At 43.2% G+C, this 20,710-nt stretch overlaps 1 protein-coding gene across 1 annotated transcript; it reads left to right on the top strand.

Moving 5' to 3' along the window:
- Window positions 1-295: 295 nt before the first annotated feature.
- LOC139394639 (scavenger receptor cysteine-rich domain-containing group B protein-like) lies at window positions 296-13,742 on the top strand. Its single transcript, XM_071142743.1, has 14 exons — window positions 296-378; window positions 579-674; window positions 858-1,295; window positions 2,183-2,272; window positions 4,107-4,216; window positions 5,789-6,032; window positions 7,497-7,616; window positions 8,337-8,648; window positions 8,844-9,055; window positions 9,857-10,008; window positions 10,443-10,691; window positions 11,055-11,214; window positions 11,653-11,731; window positions 11,841-13,742. Exons 2-14 carry the CDS (start codon window positions 596-598, stop codon window positions 11,858-11,860), a joined length of 2,265 nt encoding a protein of 754 aa, XP_070998844.1. The 5' UTR covers window positions 296-378; window positions 579-595; the 3' UTR covers window positions 11,861-13,742.
- The last annotated feature ends 6,968 nt before the right edge of the window (window positions 13,743-20,710 follow it).

A 20,710-nucleotide genomic window follows, 5' to 3' on the forward strand; every position in this document is an offset into this window, starting at 1 on the left:
TGGTAACACATGAAAAACATTTTATAGAAATGGCTGTTGGCTAAAGGTATGTTTGCATAAAAGGGGTTGGCTGTGGTTTTACTGGAATGTACAAACTGTCTTTGTGTTCATAACCCCCAAGGTTGTTCTATTGTATAGTGAGGTTGTGTCCATATTATTGAGAAGTCCTGTGACTAAGTATATTGATACAAGGATTTCTGACAAAGAGTCGTTTTATTCATCTGTCAGGTTAGTTTCTGTTTGGATTTAAAAGTGACGAATAAGTAACTCAATGCCGGTAATCACAATATAAATGTTCTTTCTGGTCACATGATGTGTCCTAGGAAACGGTATAACTGGAGCTCCCAGGTGAAATCCAGAACCCACGTCCTCTGAGTGGTAAGTCAACGATGGAGGTCCTGGAAGACTTGACCATTCTAGCAGACTAAAACTACATCGTTGGATGGTTCAATTGTGCTTTATTTGATTTGTAATTCCTAGTAACACTTTATGTGAATTGGTTTCTAGATGTTTAACTATATACAGTATCACTCCATTGTCCACTAACGACCCACTACTAACTCTAAACCTCTTCTCAGGTGTGTTTTGGATCTGAATGATGGTGTTCTTAACAATGTCCTCAGGGGCTCTGCTGCTGTTCCTGTTCATACAGGCCACCACTGGTCATAGCTCAGGTAACAGGGTTGATGGTCTTGGTCATTATGTGTTTCAGATCCTTGTGTTTAAGATCTGGGCAGAGTTACATTTTCTTCATAGTAGTTGACATTTTTCCTGAAGGTCTTGTAAGTCATACATGATTATGGTACATGACACTGTGGCTAGTAGCCAATGCTTCATCAGAAACTCAATTCTTTCAGTTCGGTCAGATGTCAATGCCACCTCTCCAACACAGATGTCGACACCACCGCTCACCCCCCCACCCGGCGTCGCAGACAGTATGTTTTCAACAATGACATCCGATACAACAACATCAGCATTAGCCAATAGTCAAGTCAGATTGGTCAATGGTCCTAACTCCTGCTCTGGGAGAGTGGAGGTCTACCACAGCGGTCACTGGGGGGCGGTGTGTGACGACTTGTGGGACTTGAGTGACGCCCAGGTGGTGTGTAGACAGCTGGGCTGTGGAAGAGTTCTGTCTGCACCACGTGAAGCCCACTTCGGACAGGGGAACGGGACAATCTGGCTGGATGACGTTAGATGTACAGGCAGCGAGTCTAATCTCATACGGTGCAGTCACAATGGGTTTGGATTACACAACTGTGGACATCACGAAGACGCTGGTGTCATCTGCTCAGGTAGGAGTATCGTTTTTTAAGCTTCTTTATCAACTTTACTCTTTTTTCTAATCAACAACCTTAGTAAAGGCTTTATGGATACAGTTAGATCACCATCCTGGTGTATTATGGTTTAAACCCCACAACAACTTATTTCACAGCCATAAATACTTCAAGACAAGCACACATTTTTCTTGTTAATGTATTCATTTTCCTCATTATTTATGTCTGTTTTATTTGAACCCAACCTCCACTTCTCCCCATCCCTTTATAACCCAACCTCCACTTCTCCCCATCCCTTTACAACCCAACCTCCACTTCTCCCCATCCCTTTACAACCCAACCTCCACTTCTCCCCATCCCTTTACAACCCAACCTCCACTTCTCCCCATCCCTTTACAACCCAACCTCCACTTCTCCAACCTCCACTTCTCCCCATCCCTTTAAAACCCAACCTCCACTTCTCCAACCTCCACTTCTCCCCATCCCTTTACAACCCAACCTCCACTTCTCCCCATCCCTTTATAACCCAACCTCCACTTCTCCCACCTCCACTTCTCCCATCCCTTTATAACCCAACCTCCACTTCTCCCCATCCCTTTATAACCCAACCTCCACTTCTCCCCATCCCTTTACAACCCAACCTCCACTTCTCCCCATCCCTTTACAACCCAACCTCCACTTCTCCCCATCCCTTTAAAACCCAACCTCCACTTCTCCAACCTCCACTTCTCCCCATCCCTTTACAACCCAACCTCCACTTCTCCCCATCCCTTTATAACCCAACCTCCACTTCTCCCACCTCCACTTCTCCCATCCCTTTACAACCCAACCTCCACTAGGGACGTTAGTATTTAAAAATAGTGTAAAGTAAGTTTGAACTGAAATCCTGTCTTTATCTCTGTCAGGTGGCAGCAACACCACAGCAGCACCACCGATCTCCTGGAACACCACAACAGGAACAGCCCGACCAACCAACCAAACAACCACATTGGCAGGTAACTCCACAGAACCAATAACAAGGTGGCAAGATCATTGTAAAGTACACCCAGACTCTTGCCCTGTCCGAATACCTATAATAGCGTACTACATACTTAAACTGCATACTATGAACTCATCGTTGCATACTATTTAGCACGTACCGTTTAATAAGAAGTATGCAGTATGTCACGGCCGCAACGCAGTAGAGGCTCCTGATTGGCTCCATCAATGGGGCAGGGCTGAGTGCAGGTGAATTTTTCCAAATTCAACAGACATGTATCGCATTAACCAGCATGATAATACCTCATTTCCAATTTGATTAATTTCTCTAAACTCAGAATAGAATGGGAATGGAGTTATAGGCCTACTGAGGCTGGTTATAGGCAGACTATCACATTCGACCAATACCATAGCCCATATACAGTGGGGCAAAAAAGTATTTAGTCAGCCACCAATTGTGCAAGTTCTCCCACTTAAAAAGATGAGAGAGGCCTGTAATTTTCATCATAGGTACACTTCAAATACAGACAAAATTAGATTTTTTTTTTCTCCAGAAAATCACATTGTAGGATTTTTAATGAATTTATTTGCAAATTATGGTGGAAAATAAATATTTGGTCACCTACAAACAAGCAAGATTTCGGGCTCTCACAGACCTGTTACTTCTTCTTTAAGAGGCTCCTCTGTCCTCCACTCGTTACCTGTATTAATGGCACCTGTTTGAACTTGTTATCAGTATAAAAGACACCTGTCCACAACCTCAACCTCGCCTGGGCAGGTGTCCCTGGGTCGTCGGTTTTCCTGGGCAGGTGTCCCTGGGTCGTCGGTTTGCCTGGGCAGGTGTCCCTGGGTCGTCGGTTTGCCTGGGCAGGTGTCCCTGGGTCGTCGGTTTGCCTGGGCAGGTGTCCCTGGGTCGTCGGTTTGCCTGGGCAGGTGGCCCTGGGTCGTCGGTTTGCCTGGGCAGGTGTCCCTGGGTCACCGGTTTGCCTGGGCAGGTGTCCCTGGGTCACCGGTTTGCCTGGGCAGGTGTCCCTGGGTCGTTGGTTTGCCTGGGCAGGTAGCCCTGGGTCGTCGGTTTGCCTGGGCAGGTGTCACTGGGTCACCGGTTTGCCTGGGCAGGTGTCACTGGGTCACCGGTTTGCCTGGGCAGGTAGCCCTGGGTCGTCGGTTTGCCTGGGCAGGTGTCACTGGGTCACCGGTTTGCCTGGGCAGGTGTCCCTGGGTCACCGGTTTGCCTGGGCAGGTGTCACTGGGTCACCGGTTTGCCTGGGCAGGTGTCCCTGGGTCACCGGTTTGCCTGGGCAGGTGTCCCTGGGTCACCGGTTTGCCTGGGCAGGTGTCCCTGGGTCACCGGTTTGCCTGGGCAGGTGTCCCTGGGTCACCGGTTTGCCTGGGCAGGTGTCCCTGGGTCGTCGGTTTGCCTGTGCAGGTGTCCCTGGGTCGTCGGTTTGCCTGTGCAGGTGTCCCTGGGTCACCGGTTTGCCTGGGCAGGTGTCCCTGGGTCACCAGTTTGCCTGGGCAGGTGTCCCTGGGTCACCAGTTTGCCTGGGCAGGTGTCACTGGGTCACCGGTTTGCCTGGGCAGGTGTCCCTGGGTCACCGGTTTGCCTGGGCAGGTGTCCCTGGGCCAGGTGTCCCTGCAGTTCAGAAAATAGCTACATAATGTTAGCTAGTTAAGCAAAACAACAGGGAGTACTGTCATTTGTCATCAGGAGCCGAGGCCTGGCCCCAAAAGTCTCAAGAAGCTTTCTCTCCTCGTCTCCTTAACGTTATGGTTCCTGTTGTCTGGGAAACAACAGGAAGCTGCAGTGAAAGGTGGGATAATTTCCTCTTCTTTTCTTCTTCCTCCCAGGGGCTAGGTCACAGTGGGTGGAGGTGGAACCAGAAGTGATATCATATCCTGGCCAGACGGTTAACCTGCGGTGTGCCTTCATAGGAACACAGGTCATACAGCTCACACAGGTCAGTCACACAGGAAGTTGTGTGGACTAATACGTATATTGTTACAATATGCTGAGAAAAATATACTTTGTCCTTGATCATCCAAATTCCAACATGGATGAAGTCAGATAGTATTTGACTAAAAAATGTTTTTACCTACAGTATAATAGTTCAGGTAGTAGTAAATGATTTACCTATAATAGTTCAGGGTGTAGTAAATGTTTAATCTATAATAGTTCAGGTAGTAGTAAATGTTTAACCTATAATAGTTCAGGTAGTAGTAAATGTTTAACCTATAATAGTTCAGGTAGTAGTAAATGTTTAACCTATAATAGTTCAGGGTGTAGTAAATGTTTAACCTATAATAGTTCAGGGTGTAGTAAATGTTTAACCTATAATAGTTCAGGGTGTAGTAAATGTTTAACCTATAATAGTTCAGGGTGTAGTAAATGTTTAACCTATAATAGTTCAGGGTGTAGTAAATGTTTAACCTATAATAGTTCAGGGTGTAGTAAATGTTTAACCTATAATAGTTCAGGGTGTAGTAAATGTTTAATCTATAATAGTTCAGGTAGTAGTAAATGTTTAACCTATAATAGTTCAGGTAGTAGTAAATGTTTAACCTATAATAGTTCAGGGTGTAGTAAATGTTTAACCTATAATAGTTCAGGGTGTAGTAAATGTTTAACCTATAATAGTTCAGGTAGTAGTAAACCTATAATAGTTCAGGGTGTAGTAAATGTTTAACCTATAAAAGTTCAGGGTGTAGTAAATGTTTAACCTATAATAGTTCAGGTAGTAGTAAATGTTTAACCTATAATAGTTCAGGGTGTAGTAAATGTTTAACCTATAATAGTTCAGGGTGTAGTAAATGTTTAACCTATAATAGTTCAGGGTGTAGTAAATGTTTAACCTATAATAGTTCAGGTAGTAGTAAATGTTTAACCTATAATAGTTCAGGGTGTAGTAAATGTTTAATCTATAATAGTTCAGGTAGTAGTAAATGTTTAACCTATAATAGTTCAGGGTGTAGTAAATGTTTAACCTATAATAGTTATTTTTTTTAAATTTTTTAAATTTAACAGGGCACACTTGTTAAATGAAATGCATTCCAAGTGACTACCTCATGAAGCTGGTTGAGAGAATGCCAAGAGTGTGCAAGGCTATCATCAAGGGTGGCTACTTTGAAGAATCTCAAATATAAAATATATTTTGATTTGTTGAACACTTTTTTTGGTTACTACATTGAATTGAATGTATTTGGGGGAACAGACATATACAACTAAATGTACAATGTGGACCCAGAGGATATCACTTGAAAGTATTCATTAAAACGTGTTTCCAAAGTGGTCCTCGGTGGTAAAACCAATAACACATATAATAAATAATTCCATGTGCGTTATTTCATAGTTTTGATGTCTTCACTATTATTCTACAATGTATAAATTAGTAAAAATAAAGAACAGCCATTGAATGAGTAGGTGTGTCCAAACTTTTGACTGGTCCTGTATATGGAAGTTTACTTGTCCCCCCCCCCCCCCCCCCCCCCCCCCCATTTCCCCTTGCTGTGTGTTATTAATAAATACTATACAGGTGTCCTGGATTTTTGAGTCCAGAAAGGGTGAGAGGCTCAACATAGCCACGTACCACCCCAATTTTGGGGTAATTTACCCCACGTCACCCCTGAAGGGACGAGTTAGCTTCCCCACGCCCTCCCTCAGCAACCCTTCAATCCAGATCTCTGACATCAGGATGACTGATGAAGGGAGATACATCTGTGAATACGCCACCTACCCCAGCGGCAACGAACAGGGCATCACCTCCCTCGTTATACTAGGTACGGTGTGTGTGTGTGTACCCCTGTTTTTTTAGGATGTCTGGTGTTTAGTCTGTCGTTGTGTGTGTGTTTGTTTTCTGTCCAATTGTGTAGTAGGGGTTTCCCTGGGATGTGTAGGTATCTTGTGTATGTTTAGGACGTGTGTATCGCTCGTGTTCGGTTGTGTGCTCTTGTGTTCTGTTGTGTGCTGTTGTGTTCTGTTGTGTGCTCTTGTGTTCTGTTGTGTGCTGTTGTGTTCTGTTGTGTGCTCTTGTGTTCTGTTGTGTGCTGTTGTGTTCTGTTGTGTGCTCTTGTGTTCTGTTGTGTTCTGTTGTGTGCTCTCGTGTTCTGTTGTGTGCTCTTGTGTTCTGTTGTGTGCTCTTGTGTTCTGTTGTGTTCTGTTGTGTGCTCTCGGGTTCTGTTGTGTGCTCTTGTGTTCTGTTGTGTGCTCTTGTGTTCTGTTGTGTGCTCTCGTGTTCTGTTGTGTGCTCTTGTGTTCTGTTGTGTGCTCTTGTGTTCTGTTGTGTGCTCTTGTGTTCTGTTGTGTGCTCTTGTGTTCTGTTGTGTTCTGTTGTGTGCTCTTGTGTTCTGTTGTGTTCTGTTGTGTGCTCTTGTGTTCTGTTGTGTTCTGTTGTGTGCTCTTGTGTTCTGTTGTGTGCTCTCGTGTTCTGTTGTGTGCTCTTGTGTTCTGTTGTGTGCTCTTGTGTTCTGTTGTGTGCTCTTGTGTTCTGTTGTGTGCTCTTGTGTTCTGTTGTGTGCTCTCGTGTTCTGTTGTGTGCTCTTGTGTTCTGTTGTGTGCTCTTGTGTTCTGTTGTGTTCTGTTGTGTGCTCTTGTGTTCTGTTGTGTTCTGTTGTGTGCTCTTGTGTTCTGTTGTGTGCTCTTGTGTTCTGTTGTATTCTGTTGTGTGCTCTTGTGTTCTGTTGTGTTCTGTTGTGTGCTCTTGTGTTCTGTTGTGTGCTCTTGTGTTCTGTTGTGTTCTGTTGTGTGCTCTTGTGTTCTGTTGTGTGCTCTTGTGTTCTGTTGTGTGCTCTTGTGTTATGTTGTGTGCTCTTGTGTTCTGTTGTGTGCTCTTGTGTTCTGTTGTGTGCTGTTGTGTGCTCTTGTGTTCTGTTGTGTGCTGTTGTGTGCTCTTGTGTGCTGTTGTGTGCTCTTGTGTTCTGTTGTGTGCTCTTGTGTTCTGTTGTGTGCTCTTGTGTTCTGTTGTGTTCTGTTGTGTGCTGTTGTGTGCTGTTGTGTTCTGTTGTGTGCCGTTGTGTTCTGCTCTAAATCTGTCTCTTTCACTGTGTGTAAGTGCTCTCGTGTCTCACCTTCCCTTCAGATGAATTGGTATTATAAGTGGTATTGTCAGATCGATGGTGTTCTTGTTAATGCATCGCAACCATAGATTAGGGCACAGAGGTTTTCCTGATCACATGACATGACCGGGTTAAACTAAACATTTCAGAACCATATAAAGTACATGTGTACTAAACTCCTGTCTTCAGCTCTGTCAACATCACCACCTTTCTACTGGAACACCACAACAGAAACAGCAGCACCAACCAACCAATCAACCACACTGGCTGGTAACACCACAACAATTACACCAGTGACAGCGTGGCAAGGTGAGTGTTAAGAAAGTGTGCTGTCTCATTGTTGTGTAAAATGCACTTACAATTCCATTGTAGCTTGAATAAGTGTTGAAAGGGGCTGAAGTCTCTGGGAATATTACCCTGGTTTGAGTAGGCAGAGATATGGAGATTGCACTCCTTCCTATTAGAGAGACGGTGAGAGAGACAGTTCCTCAGTTTAGGGTTCTTTAATGTTGATTTTAGATCAACATGGGTTCACACTTCTATGCCATTATCACTCAGCTATGATTATCCAATTAACTATCCTTTTATCCATACAGCATGTGGACTGGAAATAATAAACATGAATACAATGGCATCAATACTAGGATAAGGCACATGTTAATTTAGCAATAACAAAACAAGATACTGCTCTGATCTGTGACAATAATATGATGACTGAAAGGAAAATACCGCTAGCTAGCTACAAGACGACCCACCTAACAATGATAGGCTAAATGTAGCTAACATTGCTACAGAGCTAGCATGAAAACCAGATATAGAAATGCTGTAATAACTACGAAAATATGATTTGTCGGTAAAACATTGAGAAACAAGTACTGCACTCACAGTTTGGTATTCACGCACAGTGATGGATAAAATAGTGGCCACAGCAACAGATGGTGAGCTGTAGTTGGTAATTAATTGAACACTGCAGGCCTGTGTTAGCTGTGACGTCTAGCTGTTACAATAAGTCATTTGTTTCTTTGTCAGATGCCCCGATCAGATTGATCAACGGTCCTAACTCCTGCTCTGGGAGAGTGGAGGTCTACCACAGTGGTAGCTGGGGGACGGTGTGTGATGACTCGTGGGACTTGAGTGACGCCCAGGTGGTGTGTAGACAGCTGGGCTGTGGGAGAGCTCTGTCTGCACCACACCAAGCCCACTTCGGACAGGGGAACGGGACAATATGGATGGATGATGTTGGATGTACAGGCAGCGAGTCTAATCTCACAAGGTGCAGTCACAATGGGTTTGGGAGACACAACTGTAATCATGGTGAAGACGCTGGTGTCGTCTGTTCGGGTAGGAGTATCATTCTTTAATGATCCTTATTCATAATGTTTTATAATTCAATCAACATCTTCAGTGAAGGCTTTATGGATATAGTTAGATCACCAATCTGGAACTTATTTTTAGACACTGGGCCCTGTATGAATATCTTTTTTCTCCTATCTCTCATCCCCATTTTTCTTACCCTCCTCCCATTTTCTTTCTCAGAATCAGAGCGTCCTTCCAACTCAGGCCCAGAGCTGGTGTGTGGTCGGCGTCTCCTAGAGGTGGGTCTCAGCCGGGCTGGTCTGGAGACTGCAGGTCTGAACGCGTTCTCTGCTCACCTGGCCGACCTCCGCTGCTCCTCCCACCAGGAAGCTAACGGCACAGTGTGGTTCCAGGTGGAGCGCAGGGAGGGCAGCTGTGGAAACACCTTGACGGTGAGGAGTGAGAACACTGACTTCTGGCTCTTTTCAATATTCTCTCTTCTTACGGTCAATTCACTTCAACTGAAGGGAAGCTCATACTGTATATGTCAGTTGTTCATTCATATTTAGAAAACGGTACATTCAGATCCGGGATGCTGAATGGTTGATAGCTGTTAGTTATTCCTGATAATCCTGGGGGGAAATCCCAATGCGCATCCACTGTCCCACAGCCCGGATAGGCAATTAATAAACTTAATCTCTACTGGAAAAAGGCGTCTAGACATTATTTCCCATGCTTCTAGCCTAGCATTTTGTTTGCAACTGTTGGAGTTTGTCTAAACCTTGCTGCCTGCCTCTCTGAAACTGGCCATGTGGTCTGGACAAACTCCTGGCTCTACACATGAACAATGTGTAATGTGAATAATAACTACTGGCTCTACACATGAACAATGTGTAATGTGAATAATAACTACTGGCTCTACACATGAACAATGTGTTATGTGAATAATAACTACTGGCTCTACACATGAACAATGTGTAATGTGAATAATAACTACTGGCTCTACACATGAACAATGTGTAATGTAAATAATAACTACTGGCTCTACACATGAATACTGTATAATGTGAATAATAACTTACACATGAATACTGTGTTATGTGAATAATAACTTATACACATGAATACTGTGTAATGTGAATAATAACTTCAACACATCAGGGAGACATGACAGCGGTCTTCACTCTATTACGTCAAGAGGTAATTTTGTTCATGTCATCCCAACTGTCATCCTCTCTTTTTCTATTTTCCAGACCAACAGCAGCCATGCCATCTACTCCAACAGTTTATTCATCTACCAGGTGCACAATGTCTCCTTCACCCGACCCGTGAGCATACCTTTCTCCTGTGCCTATCCGCTAGACACAGAGAGCAGCCTAGATGTGGCCGTCGCACCCTACCTACCGTGAGTGGAGACGTCACATTACAGGAAACAATACGAACGCCACACCACATCAAAACACACCACAACACACCATTGTAGTCCCGCCCCATCTGTGTCACACCCTGATTGGTCCAGGATTATAACAAGTCAGTCAGATATCTGGAAATATTTACCGTAGAATGTTTTTTTTAATGGAATTTTATACATCCAATCTTGGCAGACAAATATGCACATAACAAGCTACAGCTTTGTAACTTTGTCATAAATTGACTGCATGTTTGTTTTACTCCATGTGTAACTCTGTGTTGTTGTTTGTATCGCACTGCTTTGCTTTATCTTGGCCAGGTCACAGTTGTAAATGAGAACTTGTTCTCAACTGGCCTACCTGGTTAAATAAAGGTGAAATAAATTTATAAATAAAATACATTTGTCTTGGTTTGTTCTCTTGGCACCAGGGTGGAAGGTGGAGTTTCAGGTATTGGCTCCAAGGCGTCAGCCTCCATGTCTCTGTACCACAACTCCAACTACACAGAGCCTTACCCTGCGGGTCAGAGGGTCACTCTGCCACTGGGCTCTGTTCTGCATGTGGGTGTGTCCGTCAACGAGACGGAGACGGAGCGATTTGTTGTTGTCCTGGACAACTGCTACGCCACTCACTCCCCCAACCCTGATGACCCTATGAGATATTTCATCATTCAGAACAAGTATGTATGCTTCTTTATAGTTTATAGACTGAAAAAGGCAAATCCATTCAGAAAGTAAGTTAAGAATAAATTATTATTTACAATGACGGCCTGTAAGTGTGTGTGTTTGTTCTTGGCTATATGTCTGTTTATTTTTGTAAGTGACTTGTCCGAGCCAGAATGGCCCATAGGACAGGAGCCTACTTCCCGTTTCTGTAGCATGAGGCAACTTAATGTACAAGTACACCCCATGGTGTAAAAAAATAAACAATATGAATGCTAATATGAATGTAAAGCAGACAGGCATCAGGTCCCATTTTTCTGTTTGTGTATTTTTGTAGCAGTGTGCAAGTTAAACCCTGGTCCTCCCTCTCTGTTCCCCAGATGTCCTAGTGATCGTACCCAGGTGAGGGTGGAGGAGAGTGGCTCATCACTCGAGGCTCGCTTCTCTGCACTGCTGGTTCTGTTCCAGGGAGACTACCAGGACGTTTTCCTGCACTGCAGCCTCAGCCTGTGTGACCACGGGAGCTCCTCCTGCACTCCAGTGAGTCCTGGGCCCACATTCACAAAGCGTCGCAGAGTAGGAGAGCTGATTTCGGATCCGTTTGGCCTTTTAGATTGTGGTGAATTAGAGGTGTAACCTGATCCTTGATCAGCACTCCTCAGATCCTTTGTGGATACTGGCCATGGAACTCTTCATCAGCCTCTGTCTTCCACTTTTTCTCTCTCTCTCTCTCTAGTGTCTCTCTCTCTCTCTAGTCTCTCTCTCTCTCTCTCTCTCTCTCTCTCTCTCTCTCTCTCTCTCTAGTCTCTCTCTCTCTCTCTCTCTCTCTCTCTCTCTAGTCTCTCTCTCTCTCTAGTCTCTCTCTCTCTCTCTAGTGTCTCTCTCTATCTCTCTCTCGTGTCTCTCTCTCTCTCTCTCTCTCTAGTCTACTGGTACAGTACTCTCTTACCTGTCTAAAACATTTTTTTTTTCCCACAGTTGTGTTCCAGACGAAGGAGATCCCGTTCCATCTCCAGTTCCGTCCCCCTTAATCCCGTCACCATCGGTCCAATCAGCTGTGCGTATTATGCCTCTGCCAATCACACAGACAGTGCTGATGATGCTATAGGACACACACACACACACACACACATAAAGGTAACAGTTTCTCTCTGTTTGTCTTCCAGGGACTTGGAGTCTGGACTGAGCCTTGGGGGGTACCGCAGTGAGCCGTATCTGTTTCATTGTCCTTATACTTTTGAATGTACTTTTTCACATATCTCTCTGGTTGTGTTTTGTGACTATTGAATATTGTCTTTGTGTTTCATTGTTGCAGTAAGTATCCATACCCAGACATTCAGCTGTCTTAGAGGTGTTTACCTTTTTCTGCAGCCTTAAAGGCCCAGTGCAGTCAAAACTCTGTTGTTCCGGCCTCCCGGGTGGCGCAGTGGTCTAGGGCACTGCATCACAGTGCTGGTTGTGCCACCAGAGACTCTGGGTTTTGCGCCCAGGCTCTGTCGCAGCTGGCCGTGACTGGGAGGTCTGTGGGGCGACGCACAATTGGCCTAGCGTCGTCCGGATTAGGGAAGGTTTGGCCGGTAGGGATGTCCTTGTCTCATCGCGCACTAGCGACTCCTGTGGCGGGCCGGGCGCAATGCATGCTAACCAGGTCGCCAAGTGCACAGTGTTTCCTCCGACACGGCTGCGGCTGGCTTCCGGGTTGGCTTCCGGGTTGGATGAGCGCTGTGTTAAGAAGCAGTGCGGCTTGGTTGGGTTGTGTTTCGGAGGACGCATCGCTGTCGACCTTCATCTCTCCCGAGCCCGTACAGGAGTTGTAGCGATGAGACAAGATAGTAACTACTAACAATTGGATACATGAAAAGGGGGTAAAATTGTTGTTCCTCATTTTTGTATCACATTGTATGAAACTAACAGCTCATGTAAAAGTATGAAAAAATTGTATCACTGTTACTTCCTGCTAGTTAGTGGTTGAAAATACAATCTACACAGGACCTTCTAATCAGCAGGTTTGCATGGGTGGGAGTTTCGGCTCTCCATGGTGACATCACCATGCGGTAAATTGGTTAATAGACAAATAACAAAGAGAATTCCAAACCTCTCTGTCAATAAGTTAGTTTTAAGTTTTCCCATCTCCACTCAGACCAATCCCAGACAGTCCGAGCAAAATTCTTGCTTGAGATAGTTTTTTGCTTAAAGCTGTTTTTTGCCCATTTGAATGGGGCTATTATAGTAAGTTGCTTAATTGTTACCTATAAATGATTTGATATTGATATAAAAAATATGAAAATGGCTGCATTGGTACTTTAAAACCACAGCCTTAAATTTGGATCATTGCTTTGAAGCAGTTTTTTTAAATTGGATGGTGATTTGATAGAAGAGTATCATTCTATTATTTGTGTGATATATTGATTATTATAAACTTAGTGATTCAAGCCCTGAATGCTGATTGGCTGAAAGCCGTAGTCTGTCAGACAATAAACCACGGGTATGAAAACAGATTACTTTTAACTCTTCTAATTACATTGGTAACCCGTTTATAATAGCAATAAGACACCTTGAGGTTGTGTGATACATGGCCAATATACCATGGCTAAGGGGTGTATCCAGACACTCCCTGTTGCGTGGTGCATAAGAACAGCCCTTAGCCATGTTATATTGGCTGTATACCAAACCCCCTCGGGCCTTAATGCTTAATTAATGACAGTCTCTTTGGTTTTGATGGTTTGTTAAGGTGGGTTAATGTGTTGATTTTATTTCAGGTTTATTTTTTGACTTGTTTGAACTTTTAACAATTATTGATTTATTTGAACCTTCATTTTGAACCAGACTATTGACTTTGATTTTGAGTGAACATTGAAAAACATTCTGTAAAACTGACTTAAGACAAAAAAAATAATAATCTTGAAATCCCTGGCCATTGCACCTGTTTAAGTGACTGTTGAGAACTGAAATTGAAGGGGAGAAGGTCATTAAAGCGTGTGTGTAATTGGGGCACAGCTAATAAATATTGTATTTTTGTGTAATCTGAGTAATTGTTTTAGGTTGATTAAAAATGTAGATGTATTTAATTTTTCAATTTTTCAATTCTGTTTAACTGTGCATGTTTCTTGTGATGTAGCCTAGTACTGATTGCATTGATGGATATATATATATATATATCTACAGGACCAGTCAAAGGTTTGGACACACCTACTCATTCAAGGGTTTTTCTTTTTTGACTATTTTCTACATTGTAGAATAATAGTGAAGACATCAACACTATGAAATAACACATATGGAATCATGTAGTAACCAAAAAAAGTGTTAAACAAATTGTATATTGTAAATTCTTCAAAGTAGCCACCCTTTTCCTTGATGAAAGCTTTGCACACTCTTGGCATTCTCTTATTAACCAGCTTCATGAGGTAGTCACCTGGGAAGCATTTCAATTAACAGGTGTGCCTTGTTAATTTGTGGAATTTCTTTCCTTCTTAATGCATTCGAGACAATCAGTTGTGTTGTGTGTGACAAGGTAGGGGTAGCATGTTAAAGCTAGGCCTATTTGGTTAAGACCTAGTCTTATATATACAGTTGAAGTTGGAAGTTTACATATACCTTAGCCAAATACATTTAAACTTTGTTTTTCACAATTACTGACATTTAATCCTAGTAAAAATTCCCTGTCTTAGGTCAGTTAGGATCACCACTTCATTTTAAGAATGTGGTTTATTTCAGCATTTCTTTCTTTCATCACATTCCCACTGGGTCAGAAGTTTACATACACTCAATTAGTATTTGGTAGCATTGCCTTTAAATTGTTTCATTTGGGTCAAACGTTTCGTGTAGCCTTCCAAAAGCTTCCCACAATAAGTTTGGAAACTTTTGGAAAAATCCTTCTGACAGAGCTGGTGTAACGGAGTCAGGTTTGTAGGCCTCCTTACTCGCACACGTTTTTTTCAGTTCTGCCCACAAATTGTCTATACGACTGAGGTCAGGGCTTTGTGATGGCCACTCCAATACCTTGACTCGGTTGTCCTTAAACCATTTTGCCACAACTTTGGAAGTATGCTTGGGGTCATCGTCCATTTGGAAGACCCATTTGCGACCAAGCTTTAACTTCCTGACTGATGTCTTGAGATGTTGCTTCAATATATCCACATAATTTTCCATGCCATTTATTTTGTGAAGTGCACCAGTCTCTCCTGCAGCAAAGCACCCCCACAACATTATGCTACCACCCTGTGCTTCACGGTTGGGATGGTGTTACGGCTTCGGCTTACAAGCCTCCCCCTTTTTCCTCCAAACATAAAGTTGGTCATTATGGCCAAACAGTTCTATATCTGTTTCATCAGACCTGAGGACATTTCTCCAAAAAGTTCGATCTTTGTCCTCATGTGCAGTTGCAAACTGTAATCTGGCTTTTTTATAGCGGTTTTGGAGCAGTGGCTTCTTCCTTGCTGATGGGCCTTTCAGGTTATGTCGATATAGGACTCATTTTACTGTGGGTATACATACTTTTGTACCTGTTTCCTCCAGCATCTTCACAAGGTCCTTTGGTGTTGTTGTTCTGGGATTTATTTGCACTTTTCGCACCAAAGTATGGGGCAGCAGGGTAGTCTAGTGGTTAGAGTGTTGGACTAATAACCAAAAGGTTGCAAGTTCAAATCCCCGTTCAAATCTGTTGTTCTACCCCTGAACAGGCAGTTAACCTATCATTGAAAATAAGAATTTGTTCTTAACTGACTTATCTAGTTAAATAAAGATACACTAAAAAAATATTCATCTCTTGGAGACAGAACGAGTGGTATGATGGCTGCACATAGTGTTTATACTTGTGTACAATTGTTTTTTCAGATGAATGTGGTACCTTCAGGTGTTTGGAAATTGCTCCCAAGGATGGACCAGACTTGTAGAGGTCTCCAATTTTTTTTCTGATTTCTTTTGATTTTCCCATGATGTCAAGCTAAGTTTTGAAGGTAGGCCTTGAAATACATCCACAGGGACACCTCCAAATTACTCAAATGATGTCAATTAGCCTATCAGAAGCTTCTAAAGCCATCATTTTCTGGGATTTTCCAAGCTGTTTAAAGGCACAGTCAATTTAATGTATGTAAACTTCTGACCCACTGAAATTGTGATACAGTGAATTATAAGTGAAATAATCTGTATGTAAATAATCGTTGGAAAATAGTTGTGTCCAAGTAGATGTCTTAACCGACTTGCCAAAACTATAGTTTGCTAACAAAGACATTTGTGGAGTGGTTGAAAAACGAGTTTTAATGACTCGAACCTATGTGTATGTAAACATCCGACTTCAACTGTATATATTGTAATGACCTGACTAGATCATAAAGGAACAATTGTCCAGACAGAGGGTTGAGTTTACGAATTGACGGTTTATTAAACCAACTTTACACAGGGTACTGTTTGGCCGTAGCCCACGCCAAATAAATGAAAGATAACCCACAAGCTAATCGTGACCTTCTCTTGTGAAGCCCAGACGTAAGAGAGAGAACAAAGGCTAAACCTGGTCTTAACCTCCAATGTTCCATCTGCCCAACCCCCCCTCCACGACACTCCGCCAACCACCAGGATGCCCGTATCAGAACATTCCAGGCATTCCCGTGATTGGCAGATAGCAGGTTGATTGGTTTGTCGGACCCCGCGAACACTGGGTACTGGTAAGTACAACACAACAACCTACTAGCCTAACACATAACACACAGCTGTCTGTGCGGGTCTCTACACAGCCCCCCACCACAAATCCCACTTCTGACACCAATGTAATGAAACAGCAGGGAGCAGGTCTCGAGTCCTCGACCTTTGAGCCCGAGGTCCGGCGCGCTAACGACTGTGCCGCAAAAACATGCTCGTGCGGCAGGGTCTTTACACTATATATATATATGTATATATATGTATGTATATATATATATATATATCACACACACACACACACTTTTATAATTCTTTATTATATTTTTTAAAAGCCTGCTTTCAACGGGGAACAAATGTATTACTTATTAAATGCACATTTCTGAGAATGAGGGAAGGGAGGGACTGACTTTCATACTCCACCCACAACGAGGAGGCAGTTCTATTGAATCCGAAGGCGACACGTTACCAGAAAGAAACAATAAAACGCATGTCCTTTTCCGTAGAATTATGTAGCCACAGTACGTTTTTATTACTTTAAGCCACTTGATTTGGTATTTAGTCGAGATATTTCGAGACAGTTGAAGAGAAAACAACGCAGACAGACAAGTGAAACAGCAGCAGAGGCAAACGATTTGAGAAATCATCAAATCTGAAGGTAGGTTGCTAACCCTTTTATGTATGACAATAAAATGACTTTTTGTCGTTAATTTAGGCTACTGTCTGAATTGCATGGGCTGTAAGAATGCAACTACCACTATCCTTGCATTTGACGCGAATGGTGCACTGTTAGTAGCCTACAAGCTACAATAATACTAGACTATTTGTTTATTTAGTCTTGTTTGTGGTAATTTATGTGCGCTAGTGTGAGGATTAAGTTTGGATTCGAGTTAATACTTGATTTATCAATGGATTATTGTTGCTGTCGCCTACGAAACGGTCAAGTGAAATGTCGCAGGGATTGAGCAACTCTTCATTGAAGTGAATCCTTTAGTTCCATCAAATCTAATTTTATTTGTCACATACACATGGTTAGCAGATGTTAATGCGAGTGTAGCGAAATGCTAGTCGACATTAAAACGTGTACAAGGCTTCTGAGACTCGCTTGAACTGTCCATTAGAGTAGTCCTAAAAGCATAGTTGATTTGGTTCAGAATATGAAGCTGCTGCAGGCTACATTCTCCAGTGCACTCCAAGACATTGAGTTTCAGCAACCGATCAGAGTTTGCCGCCATTTCAAAAGCCCAGGCTCTCAAATCTTCACTTCCGTCGACACGCCCATTTCTGGTAGGAGGGGGAAATAATAAAAGTGTCTCCTCAATGAACAACTGATATGAAATTACACTTCATTAGGTTTTAAGTAGTTGCTGTAATTACATTAAAATGTTTACATTCCATTAAATCACACAAGTAATTCATACGTCTCTGCCTATCCAGATAAATGGCATGAGTAATCCAATTTATGCTTTATCTTTAATGTGATTTGATGGTGTGATGCAATTTTGTAGCATCCAGAGGCCAATTTGAGCATAGTATCACTGTGCAGGCGCCACTCAAATTTTGTAACAATGTGGAGGGCTCGGTATAGCTCCACATTGACATTATTGGTTGGTGCCAGGTGAGGGGCGTGAGGACCTCTATAAACACAAACTCACTTCCTTGACAACTTCCTTCACAACAGATCTGCAAGGCGAAGCACAAGAAGTATGAATGCCCTGACTTCTGCAGAGGCCATATCACTGTAAATACTGCAAGTCCAATGCAGACATCAGATTGACCAGATTGATCTGAAAATGTGATCGGAGGCTCCTTATGGAGGATGACACAATTGTGGAGCCTCCAAAGGCACGTAGAGGCCAAATTGAGCTCTGTACCGCATTGCTGTGCACCTCCCAAATGTTGTAACAATGCAGAGGGCTCCGTATAGCTCAGCATGGACATGATTGGTTGACAGTAGGTGGGGGCGGGAGATCCTGTATAAACACAAACACACTTTCCTCACAACTTCATTCACAACAGCTCTGCTGCTCCGGGAAGAGCAGGAAGTATGGATGCTGCACTGCCAAAGCAGAGGTCGGATTGACCATGCAGAGCCTTTTAAACATGTACCATATGCACAGCAGTGTTCTAGAATATCAGACCGTTGGCTTTCATAGGTCGTCTTTTTTAGGATTCTCAAACCATTTCTCCAACTGTCAACCCATTTCATTAGAATAAAGGACTTGTACGCAGAGTTTGTTGGGTAGTTTGTTGAGGTGCGTGTTCTGGCATTGCATCCCCTTCTGATGGTGGTCTCAGTCTGTAGACTCTGAATATGTGGACGCTTTACATTGTTTCGTCGCCCCAATCATTTTTAATGGAGCGAAGTGAAGCGGGGGGAGGACCGTTGGGCGACGTGAACAGGGTGGGGACCAAAGTTGGGGAGAGCTGAACTCTATGCAAATACTTTGCGATATCGCGGCGCTATTGACCAATTGAAGCTCACTTTAGCATCCAGCAGCTACTGGATTGGCTATTGATAACTAGCAATACCTAGCATGCTTGCTAGCATCCACATTAGGGCGAGGCTGGCAAGGCGAAATACAAGTGCTAGTTAATCAAGACAGTTATGCATACATCTCACGTCAGTGTTACGACCTTACATTTTTCAGTTAAAATGACATCGGAACAAATAATGCTTTGATCTGGCAAAAAAAACAAAAATGTGGACATCAGTCTGTTATGATCACCGACCCAACTAATACCGTCATCACCGACCCAACTAATACCGTCATCACCGACCCAACTAATACCGTCATCACCGACCCAACTAATACCGTCATCACCGACCCAACTAATACCGTCATCACCGACCCAACTAATACCGTCATCACCGACCCAACTAATACCGTCATCACCGACCCAACTAGTACCGTCATCACCGACCCAACTAGTACGGTCATCACCGACCCAACTAATACGGTCATCACCGACCCAACTAATACGGTCATCACCGACCCAACTAATACGGTCATCACCGACCCAACTAATACCGTCATCACCGACCCAACTAATACTCTCTTTGTGGAGGAGTGCTTTAATAGTTGTCGGGCTTTACTGTAGTCTACCACTGACAGTAATATGTTTATGTTCATGGGGGATTGAAAGGTCCTGTGAACCAGACTGTGCATGCACTCTAAATTATTTGTATTTATTGTGTTTGTCTTCAGATGTCTGCAGGAAAGGATATTTACAAACGGGTCAAAGCAGAGGTCCGGGCCAAACTGAAAATGTTGAAGTCGAAGAAGTTCAGACGATTTCGACACCATCTGTGTAGGAAGATGGATGATAAGAGTGTTGAGATGATGGGAGTGAAAGACATTGTGTCAGTACTGATGAAGAAATATGGAGAAAAGGCCTGTCACATTTTGTCCTCACTTCTAAAAGACAGTAAATATCGGAGTAAACGGAGACGAAGTCAACAAGGTGAGTTTCGGCATTAATACTCTATAACTGAAATGTATGAGTTCACACAGGAGTAAAGGAGGGATTTTGGGCTTAGTCTTGATTATAATATTTACCCAGTAGCATTTTATTTTCTTCTAATAAAGTTATAAGCATAATTGTTTAGCATACCACATATCCGGTAAACTCCCCTCAGAATAAAGTAAGAATTGGTTTTATGGGTGACCAGAGAGATATACCTGCTGGAGTGCGTGCTACTGGTGGGTGCTGTTATGGTGACCAGCGAGCTGAGATAAGGGGGGACTTTACCTAGCAGGGTCTTGTAGATGACCTGGAGCCAGTGGGTTTGGCGACGAGTATGAAACGAAGGCCAGCCAACGAGAGCGTACAGGTCGCAGTGGTGGGTAGTATATGGGGCTTTGGTGTCAACGGATGGCACTGTGATAGACTGCATCCAATTTATTGAGTAGGGTATTGGAGGCTATTTTGTAAATGAAGTCGTCAAGGATCGGTAGGATGGTCAGTTTTACGAGGGTATGTTTGGCAGCATGAGTGAAGGATGCTTTGTTGCGAAATAGGAAGCCAATTCTAGATTTAACTTTGGATTGGAGATGTTTGATGTGAGTCTGGAAGGAGAGTTCACAGTCTAACCAGACACCTAGGTATTTGTAGTTGTCCACATATTCTAAGACAGAACCGTCCAGAGTAGTGATGTTTGACGGGCGGGCAGGTGCAGGCAGCAATCTTATGGGCTGGTTTCCTGGATTTTGATTGAGCCTACTTAAAACAGTGTTTTCAATGGAGAATTCATAAAACAATCTCAGTTTAATGCTTTTCAGTCCATGGGTAGGCTTCATTTTGGTCCAAAAATGGCCCTTAATCTCTCTCTCTCTCTAATCAATGCTAAATGATTCACCAAAGAGATACGTCTTTCCTCCATAGGCTTTGAGAACAACGAGAA

Source organism: Oncorhynchus clarkii, unplaced genomic scaffold, assembly GCF_045791955.1.
Source record: "Oncorhynchus clarkii lewisi isolate Uvic-CL-2024 unplaced genomic scaffold, UVic_Ocla_1.0 unplaced_contig_1137_pilon_pilon, whole genome shotgun sequence".
In the NCBI taxonomy this organism is placed as follows: Eukaryota; Metazoa; Chordata; class Actinopteri; order Salmoniformes; family Salmonidae; genus Oncorhynchus; species Oncorhynchus clarkii.

What these genes read in the sequence shown, in the direction of transcription:
- LOC139394639 (XM_071142743.1), top strand. Translation starts at nt 596, where the DNA reads ATGATGGTGTTCTTAACAATGTCCTCAGGGGCTCTGCTGCTGTTCCTG. An exon ending in ACCAGTGACAGCGTGGCAAG is followed by an intron (nt 7,617 to 8,336) that starts GTGAGTGTTAAG and finishes TTTCTTTGTCAG; the next exon opens with ATGCCCCGATCAGATTGATC. An exon ending in CACCATCGGTCCAATCAGCT is followed by an intron (nt 11,732 to 11,840) that starts GTGCGTATTATG and finishes TTTGTCTTCCAG; the next exon opens with GGACTTGGAGTCTGGACTGA.